Source organism: Geotrypetes seraphini, chromosome 17 (genome assembly GCF_902459505.1).
Source record: "Geotrypetes seraphini chromosome 17, aGeoSer1.1, whole genome shotgun sequence".
Classification (NCBI taxonomy): Eukaryota; Metazoa; Chordata; class Amphibia; order Gymnophiona; family Dermophiidae; genus Geotrypetes; species Geotrypetes seraphini.
The window spans coordinates 2,241,769-2,269,233 of NC_047100.1; the positions used below are offsets into that span (position 1 = coordinate 2,241,769).

General features: G+C 42.4%; 3 protein-coding genes across 6 annotated transcripts in view; 1 reads left to right on the forward strand and 2 right to left on the reverse strand.

Annotated features, from left to right (window-relative positions):
- Positions 1-1,633: 1,633 nt before the first annotated feature.
- On the reverse strand, positions 1,634-17,778 carry EFCAB12 (EF-hand calcium binding domain 12). Of its 2 annotated transcripts, XM_033926603.1 has the most exons (9): positions 17,644-17,778; positions 11,708-12,153; positions 9,631-9,837; positions 9,275-9,434; positions 7,881-8,125; positions 7,175-7,388; positions 6,702-7,083; positions 3,813-3,935; positions 1,634-2,927 (listed from the first exon to the last, which is right to left on the reverse strand). In XM_033926603.1, exons 2-9 carry the CDS (start codon positions 12,140-12,142, stop codon positions 2,753-2,755), a joined length of 1,941 nt encoding a protein of 646 aa, XP_033782494.1. In that variant the 5' UTR covers positions 12,143-12,153; positions 17,644-17,778; the 3' UTR covers positions 1,634-2,752. The 2 variants fall into 2 exon arrangements, with proteins under 2 accessions (XP_033782494.1, XP_033782495.1); XM_033926604.1 differs by lacking the exon at positions 9,631-9,837.
- A 2,531-nt stretch (positions 17,779-20,309) lies between these two features.
- Positions 20,310-27,352, reverse strand: MBD4 (methyl-CpG binding domain 4, DNA glycosylase). Of its 3 annotated transcripts, none has more exons than XM_033926462.1 (8): positions 27,187-27,345; positions 26,171-26,400; positions 24,229-24,929; positions 23,626-23,697; positions 23,073-23,207; positions 22,661-22,810; positions 21,270-21,373; positions 20,310-20,587 (listed from the first exon to the last, which is right to left on the reverse strand). In XM_033926462.1, the coding sequence occupies exons 2-8, from the start codon at positions 26,380-26,382 to the stop codon at positions 20,510-20,512; spliced, it is 1,452 nt and encodes a 483-aa protein (XP_033782353.1). In that variant the 5' UTR covers positions 26,383-26,400; positions 27,187-27,345; the 3' UTR covers positions 20,310-20,509. The 3 variants fall into 3 exon arrangements, with proteins under 3 accessions (XP_033782353.1, XP_033782354.1, XP_033782355.1); XM_033926463.1 differs by lacking the exon at positions 27,187-27,345 and adding an exon at positions 27,138-27,157; XM_033926464.1 differs by lacking the exon at positions 22,661-22,810 and having other exon boundaries at positions 27,187-27,352.
- The window catches only part of IFT122 (intraflagellar transport 122), an 86,299-nt gene continuing 85,468 nt past the window's right edge, over positions 26,635-27,465 (forward strand). Inside the window, exon 1 of the mRNA XM_033926599.1 lies at positions 26,635-26,678. Within this exon, the coding sequence (XP_033782490.1) occupies positions 26,635-26,678 (44 nt within the window). The remainder of the gene's footprint in view (positions 26,679-27,465) is intronic.

Consider the following 27,465-nt stretch of genomic DNA (forward strand, 5'->3'; position numbering starts at 1 on the left):
CCAGCCTCTCCAGCAGAGTTCCACCAATCCCAGCGTCTTCCTCCCTCCACCCTTCTAGCACAGCATCTGCTCACTCTTCCTCCCTTCTCTGCCCTCCTAACCTGACATCTCTATGTCCCTTCTCTCTTCCCTCCTGCCCTCTCCCATTGTCCAGCATCCATCATTCTCTTTTGCTCCAGGATCCAACATATCTTTCTTTTTCCCCTCTTCACCTGCTCTGTATCTCTTCCTCTCTCTCATATGCCTCAATGTCCAACATCTCTCTATCCCTTGTTCCCTAGGTCCAACATCTGTCCCCTCCCACTCCGTCAAAAATTACAAAGACTAGGGGACATTCGATTAAGTTACAGGGAAATACTTTTAAAACCAATTTTTTTTCACTCAGAGAATAGTTAATCTCTGGAACATATTTCTAGAGGTTGTGGTAAGAGCAGATAATGTAGCTGTTTTTAAGAAAGATTTGGACAAGTTCCTGGAGGAAAAGTCCATACTCTGTTATTGAGAAAGACATGGGGAAGCCAGTGCTTGGTCTGTATTGGTAAAATGCAATGAAATAATCACCCTAAATATTCCCAGCAATATGGTTTCAATTATATACAACTGTTGATGAATCTTATGCTCAGAGAAATGGAGGTGATAACAGGGAAAGACCCCCAACACTACCACCTCACCGCCCAATCATCGCATGTTCAAAAACTTGTTGTAAGATGGATAACTGTAAGATATTTGCGTTTGTGCTCTAAGGCTACGCTTTTCACTCTTATAAACTTGATATTATAACTCAGAACAGCAAACTTATCTTATAGCTTGCAGGTTCCGATGTGATACGTTTCGTTCCTACCTCAGGGAACCAACAAAGTGTTTGAAAGATTTCTTAAACTGTGGGCGAAATAGACTCAAAGATTTAAATGCTGCTAGCGTATTCAAACTTCCTCCTATTGTGTCAAAGTTTGCTGTTCTGAGTTATAATATCAAGTTTATAAGAGTGAAAAGCATAGCCTTAGAGCACAAACGCAAATATCTTACACAGTTATCCATCTTACAACAAGTTTTTGAACATGCGATGATTGGGCGGTGAGGTGGTAGTGTTGGGGTCTTTCCCTGTTATCACCTCCATTTCTCTGAGCATAAGATTCATCAACAGTTGTATATAATTGAAACCATATTGCTGGGAATATTTAGGGTGATTATTTCATTGCATTTTAGATGTTTTTTTAATCACTCAAACTCTCGGTAGTTTAGAGAATCTTTTTGCCCTATTTTTGTCCAGTTGACTGGCCTGTATTGGTAGCATGAAATATTGCTATTCCTAGTGTTTTGGCAAGGTATTAGTGACATGGATTGGCCACCATGAGAACAGGCTACTGGGCTTGATGGACCATTGGTCTGACCCAGTAAGGCTATTCTTATGTGTACCTTGGGAACCTCTGCTCTAGAGCTCTGATGCTTAGAGGTCTGGTGCTAAAGCCAACAGCTCTGCAATGAAACATAGAAACTTGATGGCAGATAAAGGCCAAATAGCTCATCCAGTCTGCCCATCTCTAAGAGATCCCACGTGACTATCCCGGGTAGGGTTACCAGACTTCCTGATTTCACTGGACATGTCCAGGGATCTGGATTGCTTTTCAAAACCCAGCACTTTGTCCAGGTTTTGAAAAGCTTCTGGCAGAGTTGAAAGGGGCATTTTTGAAGTAGTGGTTAGGGCAGGATGTGGGCTGACCTAGACTTAGTTGCCCTGCAGGGATAATCAAGAGACTGTCATTCCCCGGGCCCATTCCTGTAAACTCTGCCTTAACCGCACAAGCCTTGAACACTTATGATTTTACAGTGTTTGAGGCTTGTGCAGATGAGGACAGAGCTTGCAGGAATGGGGCAGGGGCAGGAAAAGAACTCTCCAGGACAGGAACGGGAAAATGATTCCCACAGGAACGGGGAAAAATTTGTTCCTGTGTCATTCTATATATAAGATCTGGCCTCCACAGCTATCTCTTTGCCCCAATACCTCTCCACACTTTCTCTTCTCTTACAAGTCTTCAACCTGTGAACTATGGATCAATGTTTTGATTTTTTTCAAATTATTTATTCTTAGAGGGGCTGAGACTCTGGCTGGTCACATTACGCCATCACTGCAGTCGTAGCAGGTGGCCATGAGCATGAGCAAATACCATTTTGACCCTAGTGGGAACACTCTGGCTTAGGGATATGGGGTGTTTATATTATGATGCAGGCCTAATGGAAGGTTTGTCTAGGGCTCACCAAAGATAAAGTCTTCATTACCTACTGCCCAACCTCATCTCTGAAGCATCAGACTAGGTACAGGGTTTTGAAAAGCTGTGTCGGGTAGGAAGGAAGTCTGCGCATAAGTGGCCGTCATGCAATGACATCATGCGCACATGCAAGTGACATCATCGCAGTGACAAGAGCAGGCAGTGGGGGGGGGGAGGGGGATAACTCGGTAGGATTGACATTGCCTCGCCGTAGTATAACTTCCTTCTCAGTTCACATTCTCTACAGAACAGAGAGACCTGGCAGTCACTTCCCACTGGTTTTCTTGGAGGGCCAGTGTCCTGGACTGAACTCCTGCACATCCAGCCCTTCAATGTAGTGTCTGCTAAGATGCCCTTGTTTGTCTGCTACTGTTTACTTGCAGAGCTGAAGATAACAAAACCATTGACTCGAAAGGCAGCAATTATAAAACACGTGTTGCAGAATCCAACAAATTTCCTTGGCTGTAAACTCTGACGTTCCTGTCCTATTCAAGATATAGATCAGTTGTGGGTTTTGGGTCCACATGGCTAAACAGACTCTCTTCTGGTCGATGTTTCTCGTTTGGAAGGTAGAGCCGCAATTGATCTGTAAGCTGCCCTGGCCAAAAGGCGTTTGATTTTGGAGACAGGAAGAGATGTTGATAATGACTTCGCAGATTTCTAGGGAATGAGAAAGGACATGTCAGTTATGGATTAACTTACTTAGGATAAACTGGGCAGAATATTTTTTAGGCATTGGGACTTGTATCCTGCCTTTTTCTAGTTATACTACCAGACTCAAAGCGGTTTACATACAGGCTTCAAGCATTTTCCCTGTCTGTCCTGGTGGGCTCACAATCTATCTAATGTACCTGGGGCAGTGGAGGATTATGTGACTTGCCCAGGGTCACAGGGTGCAGTGCAGGGTTTGAACCCACAACCTCAGGGTGCTGAAGCTCTCCTCCAATACAATATCAGAAGTGAGCCAAGTATAGAACAATGAAGCCATTGTGACATCACTGCTAAGGTTGGCTCTTGGGCATTGGTGGAATGAGGCACGATGGCATCACAATCTCAGCTCTGGAATGTTGCTACTCTTTGGGTTTCTCGCTGGTACTTGGGACCTGGGTTGGCCACTATTGGAAACAGGATGCTGGGCTTGATGGACCTTCGGTCTTATGGACTCTTCAGTTCTTATGTGAGCCAAATATAAGACAATAAAGCCATTGTGACATCACTGATGAGGATGGCTCTTGGGCATTGGTGGAATGAGGCATGATGACATCAGGGAAAGCGACTGCGATTTATATTCTGCCTTTTTGTAGTATTACAACCTTGTTAATGGTGTAACTGTTTTTCAAAACAAAAAGTGTGCCTAAGATCCTGTCCTAAAGTGAATTGTCACAAGGCAGATCGTAATATCCCCCTAGTTGGTTAAAACTTCTTTCTTTTCAAGGTGAACAATTTGGCAGAACAGAGTCTAATTTTGCTGAGATGATACAGAGAGAGCACAAGCTTTCACAACTGCTAACATGATATAGAGAGGTTATGCAAGCAGACACTCACTTGATCATCTTTTCATATTCCTCAAATACCATCCAGCAGTCCATGGCCTTTTCTGGCCTCACAGAGCTTCCTCGCACAGTCTTCGTCACCCTTTTCACATATTTGCTTGAAGGGAAAGGTGAGCTGCCGAGGAAAGCACAAGAAAAAGCAAGACTGTGTTTTGAAATACACCGGGGGGGCGAGCCAAGTTTTGATGGTTGTTTCATTTTCCTGGTGCTGGATTTATGAAAGATCTGTCTGTCCTTCCTTACTCTGCCTTCATTTGGGTTACCAGATGTCTGGATTTCCCTTTTGAGGACATGTCCGGGGATCCGGACGGCTTTTCAAAACCCGGCACTTTTTTCCAGGTTTTGAAAAGCTTCAGACGTCGGAACAACATCCGCGGATGCAACACGTGATGTCACACGCAATGTCATCGCATCGCATGCGCGGATGCCATCCAGACACACAAATGGGTTAGGGGGGTGTGGGCTGGGTGGGCCTATTTATTATACAGCGCTAAGCAGTACTGTGTGCTATTCCCACCTAAAAACTGCACTAGTGGCTATTCTTTAGTATGGGGGCGGATAGTAGGCGTGCCATGTGCTAATCAGTTAGCGTGTAGGCATTGGCACGCATTGACCAAATAGCAGAGGACTAGTGCGGGAGTCCTTAATGTCTACTAAAAAGATGGCTTTGAGGCTCACGCACTAATTGACCACTGCTCCCTCTAAGCTGAGCAGGAGTCCTCCAACTGTATTGTTGCCAGTAGGGGGCGGTGCTTCAAGAATATGTTTTAAATGGATAGGGACAGGCAGTTTCCCTGGAGTCCTGCAGAGCTTGCCGCTCCCTCACTATTTAAAATGTTTATGAGGTAGGGTTGTCCACTGTCTCCTCTTCTATATGGAACCTTTTGCGATCTTGGCGAGGGGCAATCCCGATGTGTGTGGGGGGGGACTGGAGGTAGTAGGGGGGGGATAGTCATAAGATTGCCCTTTTTGCTGATGATGTGTTATTCTATTTTCTTCTCCTAGATTGACTTTGCCTATGCTCCTTCGAGAATTTGAGCGTTTTGGGGAGGTCTCAGGATGTTAAATCAATTTAGGGAAATCTGAGATCTTGGGACTGACCACTGTGAAGCACAAGGAGGTCTGCCTGCGGGGGTTATTCCCCTTTTGGTGGGCATCTGGTGTTATCCGATATTTAGGGATAAGGTTGACCAGGGATTTGGGGACACTTTATGTTGGTAACTGTCCTGCCCTTATGCAACTTGTTTGCAGTGATCTGTCCCACTGGAGTGGTCTCTGGCTTTTGTGGTGGTGAAGAATTTCAGTTTTCAAAATTAATATCTTACCCTGTTTGTTCCTCTTCTTTCAGTTCTACCGATTAAGGTCCCTAATCAGATTTTGAAACAGATCCAATGCACTTTTTTTTTTTTTACAATTTCTACGGGGTAGGAAACATTCTAGATTGGCGTTGAGAGTAGGGTTACTGTTTTTTGGGCCGCAAAAATCTGGACACATGGCCCCATCCTGTTCTGCCTCTGGCTCCGCCCCACCCCTGCATCTCCCAGTTCAACCCCCACAAACCTCTTCTCTTCTTCCCCAAGCTCCGGCCACATCTGGAGGGCCTGGAGCATGCGTGGTTGTGTTTGACATCATCCGCTCGTGCTCAGACACCCTCCAGATGCGGTCAGGGCTTTCCAAAACCCAGACAAACTTACGGTTTTTGCAAAGTTTGTCCGAGACCCCGGACAGTACTCTAATAAGAGGGCATGTCCGGGTTTTCCTGGACATCTGGTAACCCTAGTTAAGAGTATTTTCTGGTAGTCCTAAACAATGGGGGAAAGCAGTGATGTCATTGCGTACTGTTTGCGCATGCGCGGACTTCCTGCCTGTCCAACAAGAGCAGGCAGTGGGGGGCGGAACTAGGTGAGCTCTGGGGGAAGGGGCTAGGGGTCCAGATTTTCCAAAAGGAAGATACATGAATAATAGCATCGCTGCTCTGCTTGACACTGCTGACATCTCACCTATTCAGTCTTCCCATCCATACCAAGCACTAATCTATACCATCCCTTCTTTAATTAATTCATTTTCTATCCCGTTTTCCCCAGACAGCTCAGAACAGGTTAAACATACATAATATACAGTTACAATTTGAAGTGGATGTATCCTAATATGACAATATACATTTATTTCTTTGTAATCTATCGGCCTTAGGCAGGGGAGTTGGGTGAAGAGGTGTGTTTTTATTGCTTTTCTAAAGTTGAGGAATCCTTCAAGAGATCCGATACCCAGTTGATTTCAGTGGCTCTTTATAAAGTGGGAGTAGGAAGGTCATTTGGCGGTTTGCAGTTGAAGGGCACGACAAGGGCATATTTCATCCTGGGAGCGGAGGGATCTGTTCGGTACATAGGGAGGAAGCTTAGTGGTCACGTAGCCCGGTGTGTTAAAAACAGCAGCCACTTTTTAGCATGGCTTGGTAAAAGAATCCTTTGATTTGGGAAAGGATCAAGGCCTCTACATTAATTAGTTTTGCACATACCATGACTCCAAAGCTGTTTGAAGAGGGAAGGAACCTTTCCACCTTGATCGGGAACCACTTACAGGGCCAAAAGAAAATTTCCGGGTGCCACCCACCCAAGTAATGGAAAACAAATACCTACCAAAAAATGCATGTATTGGGGTACAGGTGGACTGAAGGATTTTAACAAAGGGGTGGGGAGTACGCTTGACTTAGGAAAATGTACCGTTCAATATACAACAGAAATGTATTATGTATCTAACTTTTTAAAACTGATTTGGGCATTAAGATTCCTCCCTGGACAAAGTGAAGGAGTTTGCTCAAGCTACCACTGCACCCACAGAGCCAGCATTGAGGCGTTACAGTACTAATTCCAATAAAACAAACCTGGACTTTTCCTTAGAGCCACTTCTCATTCCCACAGAAGAGCCCACATTTCTCATCTTTTCTATCGCATCCCTCTTTCCCTTCAGGTGACTGCTGGATGGTAAGGAAGAGGTCCCGAGCTGCCCAGTTTTCCTTTCAGTGGTTGACACGTTCTTGGATGTTGAGAGAGACATCACGAGATCTAGCAGTGAATACTGGCCACTGGTTTCTCTCTTTCTGGACAGTAAGGGAGAGCCAGCAGATTTCCTAATCTTGGAGTCGCGTGATGAGTGCCGCCTAGAAGATGTGAGGGTGCTTAAGCGTGAGAAATGGACGCGAGTCCGTGTGCTCTTCAGAAAGTGTTCAGGATCATTTAGTATATTGTCTCCAGGAAATAGAAGAGCTGTCCAGGAAAAGAAAACCACAAGAGATGATACAAGGTAAGGCCGATGACCATTTCTTACCTATCATCCTCTCACTTCATATTTTTTTACCTTTCTGTAGCAGCTTCTCAGAAAGCGAGACACCGTGCTGTTCACAGAGGCTCAGGATGTTCAGGTATTCAAAAAAGCATCTTTTTCTGAAGATATTGATTGCCTCCCCTGTTTTACCAGCCAGTGTCGAGGGCGTGCAGTTTCTGTCAATGGCTGTAATCCCTGTCTGAATCACCTGGCGCTGCTCCAACCACTCCAGTAACCAAGAGTTACTCTGAAGAAAAAAAAGAGACAAAATGAGTTTAGGGGGGTTTCATGGAGCTAAAGGTTAGTACACTCTTCCCCTCAAGGATTCCATACTGCTACCAAGCTATCGTGCTGTGCCCTTCAACCCCTTGGGGATTCACTGATGTTGTCACACTGCATCCTTTGAGGGTTCATTGTTGCTATGACATTTGTCCCTTGGGGGTTCCTTATCTCTATGCCCCTTAAGGGAAGGGTGGTTCTATGCTGCTATCATTTTTTGTCCCTGGGGGGGGATTCCATGTTGCTTTGCCTCTTGAGAGAAAAGTACCATTTCTCCAGCCAAATGAAACTGACGGAGGCTCCCTTCAGGGCCTATTCATCTGTTTTACTGCTGTTGAACAACAGCCTGGATCTCCCTTCCTACCCCAAACTAGGATTTCTGCAGCCTCGTTCAGAAGCAGGACATGAATGAGTGCCATAAATGGAATCCCTGTTACATGCACTCTACTTTTCAGGGCACCTTTGCTTTCCTCCTCCTTTCTCGATACGCCTTCCCATTGTCCTCCTTCTCTTCACAGATTAGCGGCCTCCCTTCTTCCAAGCTGACAGGAGGAACTTGTAAGAAAGATGATGATCTGCTAGGTGAGAGTTCACCACTGAGGAAGTCAAGGAGTGCAGGGCTCAGGTAGCTGGAAGCAGAAGTAGGGGCAGCACGAGATGGTGTCTCCACTTGGAAAGACGTGACCGCACGAGTGTCACCTGCTCCTTTAGATTAAAAAAAAAAAGAATCATGGTTATAGAGAAAAATTTGAGCAGACACACAAGTGTTTCCACTTCTTCGAATGGGATTTTTGCAAGCAGGCAGCCATCCCACTTGTCTCCGCCATACAGCCATTCTTCACTCTACATCATTACCACCTTTATTTTCTCCTCTCTGTGAATCTTCTGTGATGGGTTCACAACTTCTATAATTCTTTTTTTAATTAGTTGTAATCGTTTAGGGACCCTTTCGCTAAACATTAGCATACTAAAGGATCCTTTTAATACTAAACAGCCCTAGAGATTTTTAGCACAGGCCAATTGGAAAATCTGGCAACCCTAGGTAAGGGCACCTCAGATCCACTGAAGTCAGGGAAAATCTACTTATTCCTCTGTTAAGCAGCATGTCATCTGCTTCTGACCTAGATTAGAAACAGGATAATGGGCTTAACGGACCTTTGGTCTGTCCCAGTACAGCAGTTTTTATGTACTTATTCATTCCTGATCCCTTGAGATTTTACACCTCTTATACAGTGTGTGAGGGTAAAGGGGATGTGCCTTTCCTGTGTGAGGTTACAATCAAAGCAGTTGACATATTTTAGACAGCTATATATTTTGTAGCTGGGACAATGACATGTTTGGTGCCTTGCCCAGAGTCAGAGGGAGTCAAACTCACGACTAGAGAATGACACAGTGACAAAATTCATTACCGTTCCCGTCCCCATGGATAACCACGGGAAATAAACCCATGTAATTTTCTAATGTCTATTTCATCCTCTGTCCTTCTACACCAGCATTCTTCAAAGCAAAGCTTGAGGGTCAGTGGTTGTGGCCATTCATACTCTGATTCTTCCCTCTTTCCTTAAAGAATGACATGAAGATGGTTTCCTGCGGTTATCCGCAGGGATGGGAACAGTGATGAATTTTGTCACCGTGTCATTCTCTACTCACAACCTCAGGGTGCTGGGCCACATCTTCAAGTTCTTGACCAGTCCATAAGCTTTCTTCTATCACTCCTTATTTTTTAACTATTCTTGGCATCATCCTACGTATATTTTGGATCAAGTTAAGAAATATACAGGTGACTGAAGAAGGCAGAAAGTCAAACAAATCAACCAACCAACCAACATAAAAAATTATTTGTGACTGTCTCACCTATTTTTGACGCCTTTCGTTTTCTCCGTTCTTCCCTGGTTTCACGCTTCCACATTTTGTACGCATCGGCCAGATCTTCATAGCTTAGTAAATCTGATTCAGATGAGCTGAGAGAGGCCACCGTGTCATCCAGCTGTACGTCTGTTATAGGGGCCTTGGCCTAGGCATAAAAACAAAACAAAAACCCACAATGACAAATTGTGAAACAATTGTAAGCATGAAAGGAAAAAAGCTGAGTGAGGCAAAAGCAATATAAAATGAGGCCTCATGGAGAAATTATAACTCCTGGCAGCAGATATGCTTTCTATCTTGCTGGATCAAGCAGAGCCGAGAGTTTTCTGGTGTTTTCCAAGTACCTCCTTCATCATGGTTTTCAGATCAGAGCTCGAAAGCGTCTTCTTCTTGGCCTTATCACTTTGGTCGTACAAGTCCACCAATCGCAGCTTGTGCTCCTGCAGGTAGTGATCCAAAGTGTTAAAGGCCTCAGGGCTGGGTCTCTGGATGCCGGGAGTGGCAAAACGGGGTTGAAAGTGGAACCGAGTCTGCTGTGAGAAGAAATCGCTCTGCAAAACATTACCAGGCACAGTACTGAGAACCAAACTCAGCCTCTTTCCTGCTCATAAAGGATCTTACGTAAATTAAGTGGGTTACTGCGCTAGGACTTCCTATATGTGGTGGTGGTAGAGGCAGACATAAGAGCTGAGGTGAGCGACCTGTGGCCCGTCATTGAATTTTATGTAGTCCACAAGACCATAGGAAGTATAAAGAGAAAACGGGCCACATGAATGTCTTGTCAGTGGAACCATTGAGGGGTACAATAACGCAGTGGTGTAGTTACGACTGGGCTTGGGCAGGCACAGACCCACCCTATCTAGTGGCCAATTAGGTCCCCCAAAACTTCAGTGGCGGCCACCTTTCTTCCCATTTCCCCCGGATCTGGCATCTGCCCTTCCCTCGCATGCAGCTAGGCAGTTCCCCCTGTTGGCAGCAGGGATTCATACACGCTGCCCGTGCTGGCTCTGCAGGCTTCCCTCTGCCACATCCCACCCTCACTGATGTCACTTCTGGTTTTCACTGGCTGGATGCAGCAGACGATGAATCACTACTGCTCTTGTTGATGCTTCTGAGGTGGATTGAGGAGGCTGGTTTAGAGAGAGGGGGAGCGTTTTATACCACCTGTTCTTATGACAGATCCAAGCGTTTACAATATAAATGCTATAAAAGAAAGGGCTGCAGGCAGGGGAGGGGCAGATGCTGAATCCAGGGCCGGAGAAGAGGAAGAGACACAGGACAAAGGGGAGGGGGAGTTTGGAAGGGCTCACCCAAGTCTGCCTAGGCCACTGCAGCAATGGAACCGGACTTGTTTGCAACTGTAGGGGAAGACAAAATGACCTGCTAACAATTTCTATTCTTTCAGTCATCATGTTGAGTTTTGTTGGCAGTGGTGCATTTGTTAATTTTCTGTACTGACAGTCACGCAGCCCTCTGCATATAAAGGTTATCTACCCCCCCCACACACACACACACACTAGAAATACTAGCATACGTGTTAGATGAGTAAATATTTACAATACTAGCACAAATGCACATAAAGAGCGTCTAAAGTTACCTCTTAGGCATCTAACTTAACTAGCACCTATCTGATTCTATGGCATGGCGCTTAGCAGTGCCTAAGTGGATGTTTCTATGGGCAGAGCCACTAAGCACAATTCTTCAAAAACTTAGGCCCTTAAAACCCTGGCGTACATTTCAGGCAATAAGGTTTTGACATAGGCATCGCTAGCTGCAATTCTGTGCCATTTTTATAGAATCAGCCCCTAAGTGTTTAGAAACCTAGCACATAAACAAGTCAATGCTTAGAATGCTAGCACGTATGCATGTGTCTGCCACCTAAGCACCATTCTTCAAATCCATGCTTAACTTACGTACTGGGTATTTCCAAGGAGGGCAAAGAATGGGCAGATCGCGCATGGAATGTGCCAGAGTACAGTTAAGTTGCAAGGTATCTTAACAGCTGAGCCTAAACCTTAGGTATGCAATTTTGCAGTCCCTCTACAAAGCAGGCACTTACATTCCTACATGACAGCTATTATAGAACTGCACTCAGAATAGAGAAAGCCTTAGGGTTACCAGCCAGTCCAGGTTGTCGAAGGCGGATGCAGCCAGGTCTTGATTTGGCCACACTGTATGCAGGGACTTGTAATTTTGTCTTCCCATTTTCTCCTAAGAAAACCAGAACTACAGTGGGGCAAACCCAAGCCAAGGTCAGCCTATTTCAGACAGTGTGAATCACCGGATAACTCTAATGTCTGAACAAGTCCTTGCATGACAGCTTTCCTTGTGCCCTTGTAAGCAGCTTTGCTTCTCCTGACAGTCCCTACAACTAGACTTTAGCTGAGCCCCTTGCAATGCAATGGCAAAGCACATGCATACCTGTGCAAGATTTGCCTGTGGTCTCTCTATTTGCTCAAGCACATTAGCCTCCATCTCTGTCAGGACAGGTTTTCTCCACAGCCACTTTTGAAGATCTGCAAAGCTTTCCAGTTCTGCTCTGAATTTCTTTCTCTCCGATATCCATGACAACAACTCTTCTTCATCATTCACAGGCCCTTCATCAGGTTGTTGTTCAGAAAGTGCCTGTCTGCCTTGCTGTGCTGCCCCCAGAATTGAAACAGGTTTGGAAATTGGCTTCCCCATGGGGGGTACAATGATAATTCGGCGTCTAGATTTGGGGGGACCAGAAGTCTTTGCATCCATTTTAAAGTAATATGTCTTGAACAAGTCTCTTTCTTTGTAGCACTTCACCTGATCATCGGTAGGTGTCTCATACTTCTGGACGTGCTTCCTGAATGTTTCTCTCTCAGGCATGGTTGCTGAGACTTAAAAGCAAACGAGTTCTTGTTAGGTTCATGGAATTAGTGGGAATGAAACAGTCATTAAATACTACAGTAGCTAAGTTTCTTGGCCAACACAGAAGAGTAAGTGAAATGAAATAAGCAGAAGTTTACCAATTTCTTGGTTGTTTTAGAGTTCAAAGGTTTTTATTAAGTTTCCAAAAACACAATACAAAGGAAAACAAACAGAAATATAATTACAAAGTATTCTTTTGGAGTTGTAATAGTAGGGGATCTCCTTTTAAAATACATTTACTTTCTCATGCTTGTACACAGTTTTCAAATAAGGTATATAACTGACAGTCCTCAATTTTTCAAGTTGAATTACTATATTCCTTCTTATACTGCTAAGATTTCATAAAGGAAAAGATAGAAGGACAAGATGAAAAGAAATACATGAATTAAAAACTGGTTGGCGGATAGGAAACAGAGAGTGGGGGTAAATAGACAATACTTGGACTGGAATAGCGTCACGACTGGAGTGCCGCAGGGTTTGGTGCTTGGACCCGTGCTCTTTAACGTATTTATAAATGACCTGGAAATTGGAACGACGAGCGAGGTGATTAAATTTGCAGACGATACAAAATTATTCAGAGTAGTGAGGACGCAGGAGGATTGCGAAGAACTGCAACGTGACATAAACACACTTGAGAAATGGGCCACGACATGGCAAATGATAAGCGTAAGGTGATGCATGTCAGTAACAAAAATCTTATACACGAATACAGGATGTCCGGGGCAGTACTTGGAGAGACCCCCCCCCCCCCAGGAAAGAGACCTGGGAGTACTGGTTGACAAGTCGATGAAGCCATCCGCACAATGTGTGGCGGCAGCGGCAAAAAGGTTGAACAGAATGCTAGGAATGATTAAGAAGGGGATCACAAACAGATTGGAGAAGGTCATCATGCCGCTGTACCGGGCCATGGTGTGATCTCACCTGGAATACTGCATCCAGCACTGGTCGCCGTATTTAAAGAAGAACACGGTACTACTCGAAAGGGTCCAGAGAAGAGCGACTAAAATGGTTAAGGGGCTGGAGGAGTTGTCGTACAGTGAGAGATTAGAGAAACTGGGCCTCTTCTCCCTTGAAAAGAGAAGCCTGAGAGGGGACATGATCAAAACATTTAATATATTGAAGGGAATAGACTTAGTAGATAAAGACAGGTTGGTCACCCTCTCCAAGATAGGGAGAACAAGAGGGCACTCTCTAAAATTGAAAGGGGATAGATTCTGTACGAACGTAAGGAAGTTCTTCACCCAGAGAGTGGTAGAAAACTGGAACACCCTCAAGGGTTTCAAGACAAAGTTAGACAAGTTCCTCCTAAACCAGAATGTACACAGGTAGGGCTAGACTCGGGGCACTGGTCTTTGACCTAAGGGCTGCTGTGGGAGCGGACTGCTGGGCACGATGGACCACTGGTTTGACCCAGCAACGTCAATTCTTATGTTGTTATGTTCAAAAAAAGAAGATATAAAAAGATAGCCAGCAATGTGGTTTCAACAACAAAACCTCAGCGCTCACAGCCTTCCTCTGAACCTACAAAAATGTCACGGTGTTCATTACATTTCTGGAAGGAGAATTCAAGCCATAAATTGGTAGGTAGATTATTCTATAGCCAAGATGACAAACCGGACAAGAAGGTGCTCAAGTGGGGGAATTAAAAAGGGATCAATAAGACAGATGTTGGTGCTTAGCAGGTGGGTTGGAGTTTGAAATTGGGCTTGGAGGCTGGATTTGAATGCTGCCAGGCAGTTTGCAGCAAGGTAGAAGGGACGGAGTCTGGAGTTGGCTGTAGAGGAGAAGGGTACAGGTAAGAGAGGAGAGATACTGAGAAGCCGTGGTGGGCAGACAGCTAATTTCTCAGTCTGGCAGGCTCAAGTACTAAGATCTTGAACGACAGAGCTTGCACAAAGCAGAGATCTAAGTAGGTTTGCAGCAATATTTGTCATGTTCTGCTTTCAATGGGAAGCCAATGCGTTTGTTGTCTAGGGCTAGAATATTATCTGCAAAATTCTTACCTCTGTTAGAATCGTTTGTTAGGCGGACACTCGAGCACAAAAAGCCCATCAAGTCACTGCACTTTTGCTGCTAAGGCAACCACCTTGCAGAGCCAATTTGGAACGTTGTGCTGGCAGGATCTCATTATGACGTCACTCAGACAGATCAGCTGCACTTTCTCTTTAGCTACTCGGAGCAGCAGTTTAGGGAAGGTTTTGCATGTGAACTGATGCCTCTCCTTTTCAGTATCTCCAATTTATGCAAATTTATCTCATGGAGACTAGACTGGAGTAGGTAAGTATTGATAGGGTTATCAGATGGCCCGATTTACCCAGATGGAAATTGAAAAGCTATGTCGGGCAGGGAGGAAGTTTTACTCTCATAGAAACTGACGCCTCTTTAGAAGAAAAGGAAAACCTCCCCCAAAGTTTCCTACCCTTTTCTCTCAGAAAACCTGTTGGGTCTTTTCCAGATAATGAAGATCAAGTCAACACTTCTCGGTTACTGCAATATGCCATTACAAACGAAAACTATATTAAGAAGTTTGGGGATTACATTCAGAATTGGTTTGATTGAAAGTTTCTTGAAAAATCCTGCCTACCAGGTTTTTGGTGAAGAAGTTTATTCTTAAGTATGGAGTACCACCTATGGAGTTCCTCCAGGATCTCCACTAACTCCTTCTCCCTTTAATCTCTATGGCATCATTGGGTAAAGAAACATGACGGCAGATAAATGGCCCACCCAGTCTGCCCATCCACAGTAACCATTATCTCTTTTTCTCTCTCAGAGATCCCACGTGCCTATCCCAGGCCCTCTTGAACTCAGACACAGACTCTGTTTCCACCACTTCTTCCAGGAGACTGTTGCACGCATAAACCACCCTTTCTGTAAAAAAGTATTTCCTTTATATTACTCTTGAGCCTATCACCTCTTCACTTCATTCTATGCCCTCTCATTCCAGAGCTTCCTTTTCAAATGAAAGACTTGACTCACGCGCATTTACATTACGTAGGTATTTAAACGTCTTTATCATATCTCCCCTCTCCCACCTTTTCTCCAAAGTATACAGATTGAGATCTTTAAGTCTGCCCCCATACGCCTTATCACAAAGACCACTCACCATTTTAGTGGCCTTCCTCTGGACCGACTCCATCCTTTTTCTATTTTTTTGAAGGTGCGGCTTCCAGAATTGTACACAATATTCTAAATGAGGTCTCACCAGAGTCTTATACAGGGGTATCAATACCTCCTTTTTCCTACTGACCATACCTCTTCCTATGCAACCTAGCATCCTTCTAGCTTTCACCGTCACCTTTTCAACCTGTTTGGCCACCTTAAGACCATCACATACAATCCCACCCAAGTCCCGCTCTTCCGTCATGCACATAAGTTCTTCACCCCCTAAACTGTACCATTCCCTCGGGTTTTTGCAACCCAAAGTTGAAACAACTGTACAGCTATGCAGATGATATTACTATCATCGTTCCTGTTACCTCACTGTCACTTGAGACAAAATATTATATATCATCTATACTTGATCTCACAGAACAATGGGCCAAGGACTTTAAATTAAACTCAGAAAAAAAAAAGTTTTTTTGGACAGTTCGTCACCGATTACTTCCGATAGTTCAGTCAAAATCCTTGGTGTACTAATAGATAGTAAATTGTCCTATCGTCTTCAGATTAGCGCAGTAATTAATAAGAACTGCTTATTCAAGCTTAAAATGATCAGATTAGCAAACATTCTTGACCTTCAGTCTCTCAATATCCTAATTCCTAAACAATGGGATTGCTGCAAGGTTTCTACACAGAAATACATACTAGCAGAATACCATACTGACTTCAGAGACTTTGGGTAAAGTAATGTCATTTAGTTTATTTGCTTTTTGGCCTAAAAGGATGTCCAATCTGCACAAAAATTCAAATTAACACACAATATATAGTTAGTTCATATATAGTCTACTCATTGACATTTGACAACCTATCAGATCCCTTCACAAATGCCTCGTCTCTCCGACCCTAATTACCTCTCCCATTACCATTATTCTCCAAACCCCTGACTCTTATTTACATTTGCCCACATTTAGGCACTCTAGTAATGTAATGTAATGTAATTTATTTCTTATATTACCGCTACATCCGTTAGGTTCTAAGCGGTTTGAAGAAAATATACATTAAGATTATAAATGAGAAGTAAGAAGGTACTTAAAAAATTCCCTTACTGTCCCGAAGGACAGTGTTCTCCCTAGTGTCTTTTAGCCGGGTACTCCGGCCGGCTAATTTAGGTGAGCGCCCGGCTGTCTTCCTTAAATGACGCGCTTCCCCCCTAGTCAGTCTCTCACCTTTAAAATGCTTCTCTCTAAGCGTCTTCCCACCAGTCATGCCTCCCTGATGCCCATGCCCTGCAACTTGTACATCACCTGCCCGCGGTACCACAGCAGCCTGATCTTGGACGAGCTGGGGCTATGCGGACCTCTACCAGCAAATCAAGGCAGCGTCGCTCAAGTGCTAGCTCTGCGAGAAGATCCCCAAAGAGGCGACGGTGATGTGTAAGCAGTGCAGAGGTTTTTAGTGCGGGCCAACGAGGTAAGTGCTCCGCTACTCACATGAATTCTATGAACGCTGGAGCATTTACTGTGCTGGTCCGCGCTATAAACCTGTAACGCAGCTTGATAAAAGGTGCCCAAAGTGACGTCTATCACAAATGAAGGTCCAGGAATAAATATCAAAAACCGAAAAGAACAAATCATATGATGAACAGGAGATGCTAAAATGTGATGTGAAAAAAGCAAGAAAAGCTATGTGGATATATAGTGATTGCAAGTCAATACAGAAAACACCCCCAAATGCATAGCAAAATAAATCAACCTGTAGATAAATGGTGGTCGAGAAAATCAACATACAATTTAAATAAGCTGAAACTGATGGGAAAAATCTATGTATAATAGTAATGTAGTAATATCGACAAAAGCCAGTGAATGTGAATAGGCTTTTAAGCCAAAGATCCAGTATTTCCATTAAAGTGGCGCCATCTGGTGGAAAAGGTAAAAATAGACAAGGAATGTGAATGGGCTTTTAAGCCAAAGATCCAGTATTTCCATTATAGTGGCGCCATCTGGTGGAAACGGTAAAAATAGACAAGGAATGTGAATGGGCTTTTAAGCCAAAGATCCACTATTTCTATTATAGTGTCGCCATCTGGTGGAAACGGTAAAAATAGACAAGGAATGTGAATGGAAAAAAGCTGTATTAAATAAAACTTTCAATAAATTTTCAAGGAAAAAAAAAAAAGAAAAGAGTTGTAATATGTAATGTTTAAAAAAGGCAATCTAATCAATATTAGCATTCAGACCATATTAAGCTGCTAACGGAGTCTCTTTTGTTCCCTATGTTAAATATTGTTGCCATTCATGCTTGGCAGGCGAGGCTTCCTATTGTCCATAGGAGAAAGAGGAATGTAGGTGAGATCTTTTCACCTGTTTGAGCCACTCAGCTACCTGCACACACTGGCCAACGAGCCCCGGTTGCTGCTCTGTGTGCAAATATGTGGTAGGCGACGTTTGCAAGCTGCCATAGGTGTCGGGAGCTGCGTTCTCTGTGCCGCGGTCCCGCCCCTCCTGTGACGTGAGAGGAGGGGCGGGACCGCGACAGAGAGATAATGGGTTCAATTGATGGCGGGAGGCCGGGGGAAGCAGGACAGAATGAGTTCCCGACTGCCACTCCCCACTCGCCCGGCCAGCAAGAGGCAGCGCTGCCGATGGTGCTTGAGGGGGGAGGGTGAGTGGCGGAATCGGGAGGCCGATGTTTGTGAATCGATTGGAACCGATTCACCCGAGGGTGAATCGATTGGAATGGTGATTCCTTCACAGATCCACATACTAATAAAGGTTTGAATCTACATCATTTAACCGATTGCAATGCCTATGAAGTTGTTTGCATCGTCATTTGTCCATGTGATAAACTATTGTATCGAAACTGCTATCAGTTTTTAGCGCGAGGAACCAGTTTATTCATTGCCTTTTTTATTGTTTCCACCAGAGGGCACCATTACCGCATTATAAAAAATAATAATAATAATTAAAAAAAATATCTGTAGACGGCGCTGATGAACTCATTCTGTCCTGCTTTCCCCTGGCCTCCCACCATCAATTGAACCAATTGCAGCAGCCTCCAGAACATGGCTAGTGCTAGCCATCTTTGCAAGCTCACATGGCTCTTTTCTCTGCTCCCGGCACCTATGGCAGCTTGCAAACGTCGCCTACCACATATTTGCACACAGAGCAGCAACCGGGGCTCGTTGGCCAGTGTGTGCAGGTAGCTGAGTGGCTCAAACAGGTGAAAAGATCTCACCTACATTCCTCTTTCTCCTATGGACAATAGTAAGCCTCGCCTGCCAAGCATGAATGGCGACCAGGCAACATCAACAATATTTAACATAGGGAACAAAAGAGACTCCGTTAGCAGCTTAATATGGTCTGAATGCTAATATTGATTAGATTGCCTTTTTTAAACATTACATATTACAACTCTTTTCTTTTTTTTTTCCTTGAAAATTTATTGAAAGTTTTATTTAATACAGCTTTTTTCCATTTCCAGTCCATTCGTTGTCCTTTCTCATGGTTTCCACCAGATGGCGCCACTATAATTGAAATACTGGATCTTTGACTTAAAAGCCCATTCACATTCCTTGTATATTTTTACCGTTTCCACCAGATGGCGCCACTATAATTGAAATACTGGATCTTTGACTTTTTGCAGCCTTTCTTGCCCACCATTTATCTACAGATTGATTTTTAGTTTGTTTTGCTATGTATTTGGGGGTGTTTTTATGTATTGACTATATAGCCACATCACATTTCACCTTCTGTTCGTCATATGGTTTGTACTTTTGACTTATTTGCATATTTTGTTGTACTTTGTGTTGTCTGGAACTTCTCTTGTCATATATGGATGACTTCCTCTTCTATGAAACTGCCATAGCAGTTTTTACTGTGGGGCGCTGCGCTCAATGACCGGCGCTGCTCCCTGCGCTAATAGAATAGGGCCAAGTCTTTTAAAGGCGTGTACCTAGGGGCTTTGGTGCATTTCTCGAGGGGGACGCCCTTGGGGATTTTTTAAATGTCTTCGGGCATGCGCGATTCCTTTTTATCGCTCACCTCTTTTGGTTCTCGTTTAGAGCGAGAACCAGAAGGCCTTGAGCATGTGCAGATGCTCAAAGCCCAGCCAGAAGGAAGGATCTTTGGGCACCGGCACGTCCTGTGTTTTGGTGCTGGTGCTGGTACCAAATCAGGGTAAGGGATGGTGTTTGTGCATTCAGCGGGGGATGCCAGATTGTGGGAGGAGAGGACGTGGAGCCCCCAAATCATTGAGATTTGTGTGTGTGATAGAGGAAATATAAATTCCACTTGATAAAAGCATCACTTTACCTGCAAAGGACTGCAAGCTCCTGAGCCCCTACCCCACTACTGTTTCTAAGTCATCACTTCAGACTGCTCTATTCTTTCACCTTTCATGCCCTTCAGTATTAGACCAGAAAATTTGTCTGAATATCTGGCCAGCAAATGAGTTTTTTTTTTTTTTTTCCAGACCTTTTATCAGGATTCTCCAGCCATCTCATGCCCTTCTTCATTTGAGATCACATCCTTTCAGCTTACGTTGAGGATTTTAACAGAAACTACATTTCAAATGCACGTATTTATGACTGCCGTTATAAATCAATATATCGGTAACTTTAATCCTAAATTCATTAAGCTAAAAATATTTTTTTCTTATTGCACATTAACTAAGTGATGCAAGCTGTTATGTATGGCTAAAAAATAAAGTTGAATAGTATTAACTAGTAAGAGTACAGTTGCACACAGTCACGTAGAAAGCCTTAGAATAATGCATTATTCTAAAGCTTTCTATGTGACTGTAAGATATAAAGTGGCATAAAACACAACCCTCTGGATAAAATCGTCCTCAAAGTTTCGTATACCGATCCATAACCGCACCATGTCTATCCTTCTCTTATCCTTTTCTTTTGTCTTGTAAACTGCATAGAAACCAGCAACGGCCCTTAGGATGTGTCAAGAACTTGTAAATAAAAAAATGATGATTTCCAGCATAGCTCATTGGAAGGAATAAGGCATGGGTCACAAAATGACATAATTTCCCACTTTATTATAAAAATATAAAAGCCTGTGTTTTCAAACAGCATTACACTAAACTGATTGGTTAAAACTGGATAACCAGGAATAAGATAAACATGGACATACAAAAAAAGCAGATGGTTCAAGCATGGTTAAGAGGAGACATTTAAGTGTGATAAAGTACATCTCTCCAAAAATAAATCCACTTTTTTCAGGCAAGGGTGAGCATTTCATGATTCTGCCAGAGCCAGGTGTGGTATTGATTTAGCTTGTGATCTTCAGGATGAACCTGTAATGAAAATAAAAATACTGAAGTAATGAATATTCCTTCCCTATTTTAAATATTGAGTTGTAGGTCCCTTCACAACGTGCTTGTTTCAGGTTTGAAATGAACTAGTTTAACTTGCAGTCGAGGTGTAGACAAAATTTAGTCCGGCAATGAAACCTAATTTGCTGTACAATCTTGTACAACTTTCCCTGTTAAATTGTACTGAGAGTGCTACATCTCCAGGGGTCTGAAACTCATCCTGACTGACGTGTTTACCTCCTAATATGACTGCATCTGTCCATAATATCCACCAAACACTAACTGGGGATTCAGGTTTTTCAATACATAACTAGTTATAACTTTGCAGATTAGGTGATTTGTCTGCTGTGTCTCTCATACTATCATGTGTCATGATAACCATACTGGGGATGGGGGACAGAGGGCAACCATATCCTAAAATATAACTGAAAAGACAGTTCTATATTCGTTTGGCTGCTATGTAATACCAAAACCTAGTTCTTACAGCTTATCTCAAGTGCACCATGAGGTGTGAGGCCAATGACCAAGTAACCAGCACCCAGAAAATATTATACATCCCAGCGACCTGTAGTGTTTCAGGGATCACTCAAGATACAGAATATATCAGTGCAGCATATGTAGCAATCACAAATGAACCAAAGTAAAAATCTGTGACATTCCTCACCTCCTTCCATTCGCTAACACAGAAGATTCGATAAGAATCATTCCCATATTTTCCAATTCCGTGGAGTTCAATGGGATACTTCCACTTTTTTGTCAAATATTCATCTGGACAGCAATAAAAAAAATACATTATCCAACGGTAGTCTGCTTTCTCTGGGGGGTGTTTCCTGATTTCACAACAAAAACTAAAAGATCTCAAATGTTCAAACAACCAAATAGCATTATTTTGAACAACTGGATTTCTATGTTCAAAAATTACAAATGAACCCCCTCTTTTACGAACGCATAGCGCCTGCAGCGGCGGTAACTGCTACGAGGTGCTTAGGAGTTCTACGAGCATTGGAACAGTTGCCAGTGCTAAAACCCACGTTATGCGTTCGTAAAAGAGGGGGATGTGACTGTTAAGCTTTTGACACTACAAAACTCTCTTTGTCATAGAAGCAATTATCTTCTGGGGTTGCTCCTATATTGTGGAATTCTTTGCCTATTAAAAAGAGAATATGATTTACTATGATCTAGAAACATTTTTATTTCAATGATTGTTATTATAGTTTATTATTTATAGTCCGCCTTTAACAAGGCAGATTTTTAATTCTGTTTTATTTTTTTGTTACTTTTATTTTGTTTTACATAATTGACAAGAGGTTTTTTTTAAAAAATACTATGTATGTTTATTATGAGCTGCTTAGGCATTAAGCGGATTATAGATATTTTAAATAAAAATAAATAAACTTTACATACACAATAAAATACAACATTACAAAGCAAATAAGATTGCCAGTCAATCTTCTATAAAAAAGGAAATGTCAATGATCATATTTCATCTTGCAAAACAAATGACGTTGCAACGATTTTTCAAAGTGCAGCATCCTTCTGCTGTCTAATGTAGACTGCTAATTATTATTCCATTCAGTAGGCCCTGCACATAAGAAAACATCGGATCTCACTGCTTCCAGTCATTTGTTATAATTTCTTTAATCTTTTTTAAGTGTTAAAATCTCCTAAGTCGGACGGCATAGAAATAAACTGTTATTACGTATAACATCTCTTTTGTTGGTGTCACAAACCCAAAAGATTAGTTTTTCCAAGGACTGATGCAAGTACTTGCATCCCATGTACTGACTAAATGTATCTTTATTGTAAACCGTTTCAAACTTCACGGTATAGCGGTATATAAGAAATAAATTATTATTATTATTATTATTACTGCAAGCCCAGATTGATGGGGGAAAAAGTTTATAAAAAAAACCAAGCCAACTCTCTTGCTTCTGATGTTGGAAGAAACGGTAGAGGTTCACTTCCAAATTTCTGCATACCTTTCCTCAACTTCTCTCTCTCGGCTCCATATGTAGTGATGGGTGATTGCTAATCTGACGTTTTGTCTTCACCTACCTGAAAACCTGATGATTATCTTCGCTCTGAGTTCATAGAGTCCAAGGGGCCGAAGCAGCTCCGACATCTCCTGCCAATCGGCAAGTCTTGCTATTTCAGGAGCTGGATATTTCTCCAGGAATTCCCAGAGCACTGGTATAGCCATTTTCCCTGCAGCAAGAACACACTTCCTGAAAGCCATGCAGTGCCTTTGTTACTGTGACTGCCTTGGCGAGTTAACCCCACCTAAGCCACCTAACTCATTGCTCTGTCTGCAACTGAATTTCATGCCTCACTTGGAGTGCACAAGAACAGATTTCAACTTATTCTATTTTTAAGGGCTCTTCCTTTGTAAGCCTGGAAAAGGTGTAGGGTGAGCTGTGTTTAACCGTCCAGCACCTTGACATTGCGCAGGTGAAAATATCATACTTACCCGAAGTCTTGTTTAGAAATATAGTAGCAATAAGCAGCTTCCATGGATCATGAAAAAGTGTTTCTTGAATCAAATTAAAGGGAGATCGAGGAGGTGTCCACTTGTTGAAGGCCTTCCTTTTCGGTGGGCTCAGAGCTACACAAAGAAATAAAGTTATACAACTGAGGTAAACTAATTTGACTCTACTGATGCTTTCCTTTCATCTTGTACTTCTCTGACGTTTTATACTGTACTTCTATTGTTTTTTTGTAATTATGTTGTTGTAAATCGGCTTTGATGACTACTTTGTCTTTTAGATATTATTGCAAAGCACTACAAAAGTTTAAAATAATGTTATCATAAGGCCAAAAGAAATGTTTCATATCGCTGGCTGACTGCCATCCTTGGCTGCTAAACCTGCCCAGCATTCACTGGATGGAGACCAAATTCCTGCAGCAGCATGTTGCATAGCAAACTCCTAAGAAAATCAAGAGCTAAAAATAACTCCAGAATGAAAATAATTTGATTTTACAGTGGTGTGGGCTACTAGAAAAGAACTCAAGAGCCTTCTTACCTTCTTTAATGGATCTGCTGGAGAAATATGGACTTGTTTTTCTCTTTTCAATCTGTACTTTCAGGCGAGAATCTGCCAAAATAGTAAAAAGCAATCTTGAAATAAACTGCAAAAAGAATGTGAGGAAAAAAAATAGAACCAAAGAGGTTTTAGCCTTCACCCAGAAAACAGGAACAGTCCTATCAAATTTTGGATGTGTGCTTGGGTACAATCCTTAAAAGCAACATTTGAACACAGCGATCCCAAAGGTTGTCTGCTTGAAGCAGAATCACAAGTGAATAAATAGTTCAACAGTCTTTTTTATTATTATTTCATTTTATCTAATTATTGAGGATTTCCAAAATAAAACAGACCTACTCTCTTGTTATCTGTGAGAAAAATTAACAGTACCGGGCTGTAGAGTGACTCTAAATGTTAAATTTTTATCAACCCATCCACAGACCCCAGGTTAAGAACCGCTGCTCTAAGCAAAAAGAATTAATGACACAAACAGATATAACAATTCTGCTTAAGCTGCTCTGCACATAATTTGGCAATCACGTTTTAGTCTCATGCATTCATAAAAGTGCATACTGCAGTTTGAAATCATTCTTCTGGTTTTACCTTTCTGCGGTTTGAAAGAGTTCTTGCCACAAGACGGAGAATCACAGTCAGAGATAGAAAGAGCGGGGTTTAGATAGAGCGGCTCCTCGGGTTTCGGAGCCTCTCCGTCTGCACCAATCAGAGGAGCAGCATCAAAATGCTCTGCTACACACTGTGGCTCTCTGGCAGCTTCAGGCACCTCTATGGGGACACACTCTGGAGCAAGTACAGCATTTTCTGAAAGCCTCTTCCTGTTAGCATTCACTTTCCAGGCACATTTAACTTTCTTGGTCTGAACCTTTTCACATTTGATCCCTTCAGGTGATGCTTTCTTTTGTCTTTTAATTTGATCACACCTTGGACTGTTGTTTTCCGATCTCTTTCTAGTTCTCTGACTTGGAGCCTTTTTGGTCTTCACTACGCTGCATTCCTTCACATTCCAGTCTAGGTCTTCCTCGCTGTGCTGTTCCCGGTTGGGTGGAGGCTCCAAATCAGTCTTCTGCAAGGAAGATGCACTTTCTTCTTCTCCACTTTTCACACTCAATTTTTGTTTTCTCTGACTTGTTTTAGATGTACCCACAGAGCTTTCAGGAGGCTTGCTCTTCAATTTTATTTGAGAACAAACAGTAAAATCAAAATCCTCTGGTTGAAGATAAGTCTCTCTGGTTTTACTAAAGAACTTCACCAGGGCACTTTTCGATCTGAATACTTTTCCTTGCGGGCTGGGGAAACAAAATTAAAGTAAGTGGCACATATTCAGTATACCAGACTTCACTAAAACTAATTATAATTAAATATGTGATAGGTCTATTTTGATTAGATTGGAAGGTCCATCCAAGCCTGGTATCCTCTTTCCAACAGTGGCCAACCCAGGTCCTAAGTATCTAGCTAGATCCCAAGTAGTAAAACAGATTTGATGTTGCTTATCCTAGGAATAAGCAGTGGATTTCCCCAAGCTATCTCAAGAATGGCCTATGGACTTCTCTTTTAGGAAATTACCCAAGCAGGGAAAGACCTGAACAGTCCATCTAGTTTTCCCTAGAATTATACGCATTACAATTTCATGATTAAATTAAAGTGTCTTTTTTCTTTGTTATTTCTGGGCCATAAGACAAATAAGAGTTATGGTGGAAATGATTAAAACAGACATGGGCAGTAAATTGGAGCATGTGACATCTTTACATTGGCTACCTTTTAAATCTCGCGTAGTGTTTAAGATGTTGGTATTGATTTTTAAAGTAATTCACTGAGGGGTACCATGTGACATTACATCAGTCCCGTCAGATCCTTAAGATTGGAGAACACGATGCGTTTATCTGTTGATGAGTTACAGCATGTACCACAGCTAAGGCTGTTACGGTGGCAGGGGAGAAGCTTTGGAATAATCTGGTTGGACAACTGAAAGTGAATAATAACTTTGTTTTAAAAAATTATTAAAAATCATCTTTTTATAAGAAGCTTTTTAAGTGATTAAGAAGCAGTGACTGAAAGAATGAAGTGATTAATGGAAATGTTATCTGTATATTGTTTGGTTTTATTGCGTTTTATACTGGGTTTTTTGTGTTTTTATCTTATGATTATGTTTGTTTATTTTTTTGTAATCCACTTAGGAATAAGCGGAATATAAGCTTTTAAAATAATTAAATAAAATAGAAATTAAGAGTTAAAAGCAGCCTAAAAAAAAAAGTGGCCTTTCAGCATATATTTGAAAACAACCAGAGCAAGAGCTTGTTGTGCTCACTCAGAAAGGGATGGAATTTGGAGTTGGCAGTAGAGCAGCAGAGTACAGCTAAGAGAGAATATGGAGCTCCCGGGGAGAGATACGAGGAGGGATACCGAGGAGCTGCAGAGTGAATGCGCTTGAACTGTATGTGGACATGACTGGCTCACAATGCTACCTGCTAGTTCTTTCTACTACACGACCACAAATTCCTATAAATACAGAACTACAAAAGATACTTGCCTGATAAAACAAACATCGTATTTTCCTGCTGTTCTGCCTGATTGTCTTTGTTTCACAATCTTTGACCATCCATCTGGGATAGTTCTGGGGCTCTCAGGCTCTTGTCCTTCGGCAGTTTCTTCTTCTTTATATTTAAAACCACAGTCCGTGATCTTTGGCATTTCTGGGTGTGAATTAAAACATTTTCTGCTTTCTCGCATTGTTTGTGTCATGTTTAAACATCATCCTCACTGGAACAAAATGAAAACAATTAGTAACCATATTATGTATCAAACGCCTCCAAATGTAAACTCACTCCAACACTGGCTTTTTTTTTGGTTCCTTCTTTTTCTTCCAACTCATCTGGAACCAGTGCTGGGACTCAGTTGTCAGGAGGTTCATTTGCAACTACCTTGAAATTTTGAACTTTCTGGTTTAATAGGCTCACTCTCTTCTCCCTTCCATTCACTACGCTTAGTCTTGCCATGGAAGTAACGGTCCTTCCAGAACTGACTGTACTGGGAGCATTGTGTGCAATTCTGGTCACATCTCAAAAAACATAACAGAATTAGAAAAGGTCCATTGAAGTTGATACCGTTTCCAACCAGAAGTAGCTGGCATGATCCTGAAATATAGACCAAGTCTATGCTATTCATCCCCAGGAACTTTTTTTTTTTTTTAAATTAAATCCAGCTACACTAACAGCTTTACCAAATCCTCTGGCAATGAATTCCACAGCTTATTTGTTCAATGAAATTTTTTTTTTTTTAAATTTGTTTTAAATGTACCACTTAATGACATTATTGCATGTCCTCTAATCTTTGCACTTTTTGAAAGAGTAAACAATAAGGTTGTATTAGAGGCTTCTAAAATAATGAAGTGGAATAGATAAATGCAACTTCCCTCAGCTGAAGAGCTCTAATCGTACCCTTTCCTTACAAAGCAACTGTCCCATCCCCTTTTTCATTATAGTTGTCGTTCTTTATACCTTTTCTAATTCCGTCAAGCCATTTTTGAGATGAGGCAACGAGACTTACAAAAAATATTCCCGGTATTCAGTGGGAACGGCTCTCAGCATGCTGAGTCCCCTTTGGCTGACCATCTGCCACTGAATATCTGTCTTGCCTGGTGACCGGCTATGTCATGTGACTAGATTAGATAGACACAGCCTCTCATTTCTAAACCCATGTCGCTTCTGTTGATTTTGTTCATAATAGCTTCAACTGTTTTATGTGGCACCAAGTTCAGGCTCACAGATCTGTAGTCCTTTCTGATGACAGGCATTACCCTAGCTATACCACAGATGCAGAACTGAA